Source organism: Lathyrus oleraceus, chromosome 6 (assembly GCF_024323335.1).
Source record: "Lathyrus oleraceus cultivar Zhongwan6 chromosome 6, CAAS_Psat_ZW6_1.0, whole genome shotgun sequence".
NCBI lineage: Eukaryota > Viridiplantae > Streptophyta > Magnoliopsida > Fabales > Fabaceae > Lathyrus > Lathyrus oleraceus.
The window spans coordinates 329304272-329314165 of NC_066584.1; the positions used below are offsets into that span (position 1 = coordinate 329304272).

Below are 9894 nucleotides of genomic sequence, written 5' to 3' on the forward strand. Positions count from 1 at the left end.
AGATGTCGAAGAAAGAAACCCCATCCAGCAGCTGTTTCACCTTCAACAAGAGCAAAGGCAACGGGAAATACATTGTTGTTACCGTCTTGTGCAACTGCCATGAGCAACGTACCCTTGTATTTTCCGTATAACCAAGTGCCATCAATTTGCAGGAGAGGTTTGCAGAATGCGAAACCTTTGATGCAAGGGTCAAATGCCCAAAAGAGACGGTGGAATATTCTATTACCTGTAGCACAGGTTCCGTCTGGCATCATTGCTGGCACTGTCTCCAGAATTGCCACGGTTCCTGGGACATAAGTTTTTAGTGCCCATAAAAATCGTGGTAATTCTTTGAATGAGTCCTCCCAGTTGCCGAAAACCTGCTCAACAGCCTTTGTCCTCGCAATCCATGCTTTCTTGTAAGATGGAGTATAATTATATGTTGTTCGGATATGTGATATAATTATACTCACCTTCACTGATGGGTCTTTGTTTACCAATGGCAGAATGTCTCGACAAATCAATGCTGTGCTCAGTTGACGGTGATCTTGTGCAACGGTTGTTGCGACGCAACTGTGTGGTGGGTCTATTGAAGCGATCTCCCAAGAGTCATTTCTCTTCTTGTAAGATGCAGCCAAACGAAACTTACATAGCATGTTACAACATTCAATAACATACCTTCTTGAATCAGTGCGTTTAACCGTAAAGTCAACAAAGTTGTTCATGTGATATTTTTTGATTGCCAAGACACATTCCTCTTTGGTACGAAACATGTCTCCCACCTTTAATTCTCCTACTGGTCTCGGATACGGATTGTAGAAGACACTGTCGGACATTTCATCATCGTGAAGATCCATATTTGTCATATGTTGAGGAGGAATATAGACATGAGTAGGAGGTATTGGTGGTGGTTGACCCTCATCTTCATCGTCGTTATTCAGGATGTGATCAACCTGTATCTCAGTCTCCTCTTCTTCTTCATCAACAACGTCGACCTCTACTTCTGCTTCTGGGTTGAGTTCATCTGAGCATTGTGCATCATCTGCATCATCTCCACCAGCTGGATCCTGATATGTTACTTGAGACTGTTGAGACGGTATACATGGTTGTAAAGTAATGTACAACTCGATAGAATCCATGCCTGAATGTTCATGACTAAGAAACATGCTTTGCACATCTTCATCGTCTCGTATCTTTAGGGGGAAAAACTTGCATTGACCATTCTCAAAAAATATAGGATTCTGATATGTCATCCTTGACACAATACCTCCCTGTATAAAGGATTGTATTCTTTTTTTGAAATGCAAAAAGGTTGCATTTCTCTTCATCGAACCCCAAAACCAAGAACATCCCCCATACCACCACCAACAAATGGACCATCAACCTTCGACCGAACATCGCTTCGCACCCACACCATCACCCTACCAAAGTCGCCTTACCCAAAACACTAACCGCCCCATCACCTACCGTAGCCAAGAACCCCAAACATCACAATACCAAAACATCCCACAACCATATCTCTTCCAAACACCCCAACAACCTTTCCAACCTTTCCTAGACCCATCATTGTCACCCATGTCCCCCTTCAACCGTCCTGGTCGCCCATCCATGAGTCAACCACACCCCAACTTCTCTGGCATGGGTCATGAGCTCAGCTACGCCGGTACACCATCATTGAATACTGAAGACTATGCTGAGTTGGCTCAATACCTCAACGGATCTTCTCCTGTAGGCGGTAATGACGCTCCTGGACCATCAGATGAACAAACACCGGTTCAGAATCGTCAACGTGGGTTAGGGCCAAGGGTTAGGATAGCTAGGGGATGTGGGACCGGAGGTCGGTTAGGTGATCCCGGTCATCACCATTAGGATTCATTGTGTAAAATCCAAATTTTATTAATATCAATTCGTATTATGTCAAATTTATCTTTGTGTATTCTCCAAACATTAAGTTTCTTTCATAATTCTTAAATAAACACATATCATAAAACAAAAATTTATAAGTCAAAAACCCTAATTCAAGGACTTGTTATTGTTATGTTGAAGGGCTTGAAGTTGGTCCCTTTTGGCAAAGTTCACATACACTTGTTTTGACAGAAACCCTAATTTTGGGTCAAGTTCGCAGGGACATAACTCACTCATTTTTAATTATTTTGAGGTGGGACCAAGTGCATTGCAAAATTTAAGATGTCTACTTCAAATGTTATGTTGGACAAAAATTCATATTCCTAAAAGAAACACATGCAATAATACAAAACATTATAGGTCAGATAACAGTTATAATGTCAAAGAGTCCAAGTTCAGGTGCCCATACCTTTCTCATAAAAGCTGCAAATGATGCAAACCTTTAGTCCAAATTCATTATCTTGAAAAGATATACAACTTTTATGTTGAAGGTTTTGTCATTTGAGGCTTTTATCATTCATACTAAAGGGCTTGAAGTTGGTCCCATTTGGCAAAGTTCACATACACTTGTTTTGACAGAAACCCTAATTTTGGGTCAAGTTCGCAGGGACATAACTCACTCATTTTTAATTATTTTGAGGTGGGACCAAGTGCATTGCAAAATTTAAGATGTCTACTTCAAATGTTATGTTGGACAAAAATTCATATTCCTAAAAGAAACACATGCAATAATACAAAACATTATAGGTCAGATAACAGTTATAATGTCAAAGAGTCCAAGTTCAGGTGCCCATACCTTTCTCATAAAAGCTGCAAATGATGCAAACCTTTAGTCCAAATTCATTATCTTGAAAAGATATACAACTTTTATGTTGAAGGTTTTGTCATTTGAGGCTTTTATCATTCATACTAAAGGGCTTGAAGTTGGTCCCTTTTGGCAAAGTTCACATACACTTGTTTTGACAGAAACCCTAATTTTGGGTCAAGTTCGCAGGGACATAACTCACTCATTTTTAATTATTTTGAGGTGGGACCAAGTGCATTGCAAAATTTAAGATGTCTACTTCAAATGTTATGTTGGACAAAAATTCATATTCCTAAAAGAAACACATGCAATAATACAAAACATTATAGGTCAGATAACAGTTATAATGTCAAAGAGTCCAAGTTCAGGTGCCCATACCTTTCTCATAAAAGCTGCAAATGATGCAAACCTTTAGTCCAAATTCATTATCTTGAAAAGATATACAACTTTTATGTTGAAGGTTTTGTCATTTGAGGCTTTTATCATTCATACTAAAGGGCTTGAAGTTGGTCCCTTTTGGCAAAGTTCACATACACTTGTTTTGACAGAAACCCTAATTTTGGGTCAAGTTCGCAGGGACCTAACTCACTCATTTTTAATTATTTTGAGGTGGGACCAAGTGCATTGCAAAATTTAAGATGTCTACTTCAAATGTTATGTTGGACAAAAATTCATATTCGTAAAAGAAACACATGCAATAATACAAAACATTATGGGTCAGATAACAGTTGAAAAACTCAGAAGTCCAACTTCAACTGGCCATAACTTTCTCAAAAAAAATCCAAATGTTGCAAAATTTATATCCAAATTCATTGTTTTGAAAAGATCTACAACTTTCATGTTGGAAGTTTTTTCATTTGAGGCTTTTTTAAGGGAGGCGCCAATTGGATTGGCGCCCCCTCTTAAAAATAACACACAGGCGCCAATTGGATTGGCTAGGGCACCTGCCCTAGCCAATCCAATTGGCGCCTCCTTGTAATTTTTAAGAGGGGGCGTCAATCCAATTGGCGCCTCCCTTATGCATGTGGGGTAGATTGGGAATTTTTTTGAAATGTGGGTTATTTTGGGAAATTAATTGAAAAACAGGGGTATATTGGTAAAAATTCCTAATTTATCAATCACCTCTCTGAAATTTAAAGAGAAAGTAAAAGAGGGGAAAAAAACAGTGAGAAAAAGGATGAACAATCTTTGAATTTAATTTTGGCCCCACGAGTGAGAGGCACACATTTTGGTGAGTGTTGTCATTCGTGAAGTTTTCTTCCTCCTCTTTCCATGTTTTGAGTGTTTTCTACGCAAACCATTTATTGTTCCCTCCTTCTGACATAACCACCACCACACATCTTATCCACATGCCTTCATTTCCACGAAGCAAAATCATTTAACAATCACACAACAAAAATTCTGGTTTTTGAGTACATTCAAGAACCAAGACTCAAACACTCATTTTGTTTCTTGAAAGAAAATAACCGTAAAAATAACTCATTTTTGTTGCAAGTTTCTTTCTTTCTTTTTGCTTTGTTGATGATAATGGAGAAAAAACCGTCCAAGGGAAGAAGCTTCCTCAGCTTCTTTGACTGGAATGGAAAATCTCAAAAGAAGCTCTTTGTAGATGTTGCAAACCAAGCAAAGGAAAACATTCAAATCATGCCAATGTCACAGGTAAATTACACTGTCAATTTTTTCAACCTTAGTTTTTCCTAGTTTTTTTCTAACCCTTTTTTTTTCTTATCTTCTTATTATGTTACTATGACATGATTTCAGATAAAGATGGATGAAAATGTAGAAAGTCCTAGTAGTATTGCATGTAGTGATTTTAGCTTTGCCTTATCAATTACTAGTAGTGATGATTCTGAAGAATGTGAAACCAGTAGTAGTAACTCCCCAGGGCTAGTAGCTAGACTCATGGGTTTGGATTCATTGCCTCCAGTTTCAACTCTCTCTCATGAGACTGCTCTTCATTCATTGAATGACTTTTGTCATGTAGATTCCATAAACATGGCACTTAAGTCAAACAGAATGTCTTTGGTTGGACCTTTATCTCCCTCCTTGAGAGCTCCTGAACTGCGAGAGAAGTCGGAAGCGGCGCAGCGCGAATCCGGGTTTAATGTGAATGAAAAACCTACTGAGAGGAGAAGAAACTTATATAAGGGTGCTTCAACCTTTAAAGACTCGAGAGATTCAGGAAATAGTAGTTCCCCACATGGTAAAGGAAAATCTGTTTCACTTGCAACACCATCTAAAACCAATGTGATAAGTAAGGATACATTGAATTTGAATGGAAATAGGAGATGCATGAAGCAGAAAGAGATAAAACCAAACCAAAAAAACTGTATTGGTCGAAACAGCGATGTTCTTAGGCCGAATGGTTTAACCAGCAAAGGTAAATCAACTAGAAAAGTTCATGACAATAAGCCGACACAAACCCGTTCTTCAGAAAATTTGACCGGAGCTAGAAAGACAACAAACAAATGTGCTGTTACTTCCATCATTGAATCCAAAAGGTCGAGTACGAGAGTAGCTGATAAGCAAAAGGAGTTTTCAGTATCCAAAAGAAAGAGTTCTTCTTCCCCAAAGAGGTGTGATCGGAATGGCGCACGAGGTTTTGATAATGCAGTTAAATCTTATGAAAGCAAGTCCATAAAATGTAATGTTACAACTGATGAAAGCATTTACAACTATTCATTTAGCATGAAAGAAAGCAGGGATGTCATTTCTTTTACATTTACTTCTCCATTGAGGAGACACATGCCTGAGTCGCGATCCACTACCGAGCAAGCAGTGGAAACAAGGACTGATATTGATGTCGATGCATTAAGTGTCATGTTATCACATATTAACCCACCTCAATGCACCTTGGAAGTAGAAGATTGTTCCATTGGTTTTAAATCTATTTCGGAGGACAGATTTAACAGCATGGTATGCAACACATTTCAATTACTCATTTTCATTTGTTATGGATTTTGTTTTGATTTTTGAGTATTACACACAGTTAGTCAACCATTCTTCACTTGTGTAGATATCAGAACCAATAGAAGATAGAACAGTTTATTCTTCCATGCAAGAAGGAGAAGTATCTAGCTCTCAAACAAATGAATTTATATCACCAGAATACAAGGTGAATTGGTCTGAGCAAAGCTCTACAAGATCAGAAAGGATGAAGGAACTTGAATATGTAAAGGATATACTCAGCAGTGCAGAATCGATGGCAGAAGAATTAGCGTTGGATGAAACCGAAAATATGATAATGCCAACTCTCTTCGATACGTTGGAGAATCAGAGAACTGAGGTAGAAAGCTATGAAGAGTACTCTAAGCTTCAAAGGAAAGCTATATTTGACTGTGTAAGTGAGTGTTTAGGATTAAAATGTAGGCAAGTTTTTGTTGCAAAGTGCAAAACATGGCCTAGATGGGTAACATTTATGAGGAAAAGGTGGTTAACAGAAGAAGTGTACAAGGAAATATTGGAATTTAGAAGCATGGAAGAAGAGGTAGTTGTGGATGAGATTTTCAGAAAGGACATGTGCACCCCATTGGGTAGATGGCTTGACTTTGACATTGAAGCCTTTGAAAATGGCTTAGAAATTGAGCTTGACATAGTAAACTTTATAATAGATGAATTGGTATCTGATTTGTGGCTTGTATAAACCTTTGGTATCAGCCATTAGGTTCTTGGCCTTTTCAGATTTTTTTTTTCTGTTTCTCTTCCACCCAATCAATGAAAGAAACATTGTTAACGAACCTCACATGTCAAAAATACTACAACATACCATGTGCTTTCATCCTTATTTCATGTCTTTGTTTTAGAACCTTTCTTCAGTATTAAATATCTGGTTCAATTTTGCCTCTCGTGGCCAATATATATCCTTGTCATATATGATAGTCAATGAAACGATCAAGATGTGACTCACTTTAATAAAGTCACACTATACTACTTCATAAACACTAGATGAGTTGATTTGTTCACATCTCATTGACAAAAGGGGCTACAATAGGTGGTCATCATGAAATAACATTTTTTAATTTTGAAGTTTTTCTTTAAGAGCAATACATCATATATTTATCCAAAATTTTAAGGTGATAGATGTATTGATTCTCCCACTTCCTCACACTACTCATTTGTTATTCTTAACACTCCCCTCAAGTATGAGTTTATCCACAATATTTCTCTTCAAGCATAAACTCTTTCTTTTCATCACATACATTTGTATCGTCATTGACACTCTTCAACGGAACACGCTACCAACGACCACGTGGGAATACTTTTGTTACAAGTGAGTTGATCCCTTCACTCGTACCAAATGCTCATGATACCACAGTTGGGGCTACAATTCGGGAGTCAACAACGCACCACATACTCAGCCAAAACCTTAAGGTGATAGGTGTATGGGTTCTCCCACTTCTCCACACTACTCACACTTGTTATTCTTAACAAAAAGAACACAAACATGCAAAATGGCCAAGAACAATGACATCAAATAAAGGGGCATTTAAGAACAAGAGCACTAACAAAAGAACATGGATGATAAGTAAACACATCTTAAAATGTATTTTTTATTTTGGTCCAAAACAATCGATATGGATCAAACAAGTTCGTGACACACATTCTTTTTTCCTTCAAATCCATGTCAACCCATAAATGACAACGATGACTCAAAACGATTTGAACCCAGAAACACACCCACAAAGGGTGATGAGATAAATGATTTAAACAAATCGACTAAACATATAAAAGTAACTACTCAAAACCTTGACTCACTTGAATTATACTACATAATATCTCACATCAATATGTTTTGATCTCGAGTGAAAAATCGAACTTTTTCTCAAGTGGACAACATTCTGAAAATCACAATGCACAACGTACTTCTGTTGTCTGTGCCCTAATTCATGCAAGAACCACTTCATCCATAACATTTCCTTGCAAGCTTCTGTAGTTACAATGAATTTTTCTTTCGTGGTAGACAAAGCAACACACTTTTGTAGCTTCGACTGCCATGATACAGCTCCCCCTTAAAATGTAATCAAAAATTCAGAAGTAGATTTTCTAGAATTGATATCTCCCATAATATCTGCATTTGTGTAGCCAATGAGTTCAGGTTTTTCACTTCCAAAGCACAAACTCATTTTGGAAGTTCCTTTGAGATATCGCAAGATCCACTTCAAAGTGTTCTCATGCTCATTTCATGGATTCACCAAGTCTATGCTAACAACACCAACCTCGGGTGTTATATCTACTCGTGTGCATACCATTGCATACATTAAACTACCAACAACTGAGGTATATGTCACCTTGTGCATCTCTCCCTTTTCAATTTCACTTGTAGGACTCTGCTTTGAACTGAGATTAAATTGACTAGCAAGTGGAGTAGCAACATGCTTTTCCTTTTCCATGTGAAACTGCTCCAAGACCTTCTTGATATATTTTTCTTATGATAGCCATAACTTGGGTTTATTACGATCACGATTGATGGACATACCAAGAATATGCTTTGTTGGTCCCAAGTATTTCGTTGAAAAATACTTCTTCATTTCATTCTTCAACTTGCTTATCTTCTCACTATTTTGTCCTACGATCAACATATCATCAATATGCAAGAGTAGTATGATGAACTAGCCATCCTCAAATCTCTTCACAAAACACAATGAATATAATTAGTCCTCTGGTATCCATGATCAACAATGAAATAATCAATTTTGTTGTACCATTGACACTGTGCCTGCTTAAGTCCATACAAACTCTTTTTTCAGCTAACATATTAAGTCTTATTTGCCTTTGACTTCGAATCCCTCTGGCTGCTCCATGTAAATATCTTCTTCTAAACCTCCATGAAGAAACACAATCTTCACATCCAATTGTTCAAGATCTAGATTTAAAATTTCTGCCAAACCCAACACTACCCAAATAAATGACATATTTACTACGGGTGAAAAAATATCTTCAAACTCAATGCCTTTCTTTTGACTAGAGCCTCTCACGCCTAATCTTTCCTTGCATATGGGTCGTGAGTTATTCTCCTCTTTCTTCAACTTGTACCTCTATTTATTTTTAGTGTTATTTTACCTTTAGGTAAATCTACCAACTTATAAGTCAATTTCTCATGCAAGGATTGCATTTCTTCTAGCTTTGCTTTCAATCACTCCTTTTTGTGATTGTCCATCATAGCTTCTTCATAAGACTCTGGTTCTCTCCCATCAGTGAGTAACATAAATTCCGTTGCAAGATATTTGGTTTGTAGTTTAGGTCTCCTAGATGACCTTCTTAACTGGGATTCTTGTTCTTCTTCCCCATAGTCTTTAATAACATCTTAATTATCCCCATTACTTGTATTACCATATGTTACTTCTTCAGTTGGACCATTATTAATTGGAGGTTCATTTTTTGTATCTCTAACATCTTCTATTTCATCTCCTCCGTAATGCTCTAGAAGAGGAATTAGATCCAAGTTGATTGGATATTATTTAGAACAAATATGCTTAACTCCCTTATGAGCATCTTGAATATTCCAGTCTTAAAAGAAAACAACATCTCTGCTTCTGATAGGATCCCATAACATGTACCAAAATTCTTCATTTCCATATCCCAATAAAATGCATTCCTTTGACTTTGAGTCGAGTTTAGTCTCTCGTATTTTGGAACATGAACAAACGCTCTACAACCAATCACCTTCAAATGGATGTAGGATACATCTTTACCTGTCCAAAATATATTTGGAACATCACCATTCAATGGAGCTGAAGGGGATACGTTGATGAAATCAACTGCAGTCATTGGAGACTCACCCCTAAAACTCTTGGGTAACATGGCATGAGATAACATTGTTCTCACTCTTTCAACAATAGTTATGTTCATTCTCTCATCCACTCAATTGTTATGAGGTGTTTTTGGAACATATATTTCATGCCAGATTCCGTTACTCATATAATAATTCTTGAAAGCTCCAATAAATTCTCCTCCATTGTTAGTGTGAACACATTTTGACTTCTTTTCAGGTTCTCACTCAACGCTAGCATGAAACTCTTTGAATACTACAAACATCTGGTCTTTTGTTTTGAGGACATACGCCTAAAATTTTCTAGAGTGGTCATCAATAAAGTTGAAAAAATATCTTACACCTCCAACAGTACTAGTGGTCATTGGACCACAAACTTCAGAATGCACCAAATTTATAAGATATGGTCCTTTATGTGGGGCTTTATATTAAAATG

The 9894-nt window shown here is 37.3% G+C and overlaps 1 protein-coding gene across 1 annotated transcript; it reads left to right on the top strand.

Annotated features, from left to right (window-relative positions):
* Nucleotides 1-3912: 3912 nt before the first annotated feature.
* LOC127096861 (uncharacterized) lies at nt 3913-6431 on the top strand. The gene is made up of 3 exons (XM_051035398.1): nt 3913-4348; nt 4451-5605; nt 5706-6431. The coding sequence occupies exons 1-3, from the start codon at nt 4211-4213 to the stop codon at nt 6330-6332; spliced, it is 1920 nt and encodes a 639-aa protein (XP_050891355.1). The 5' UTR covers nt 3913-4210; the 3' UTR covers nt 6333-6431.
* The last annotated feature ends 3463 nt before the right edge of the window (nt 6432-9894 follow it).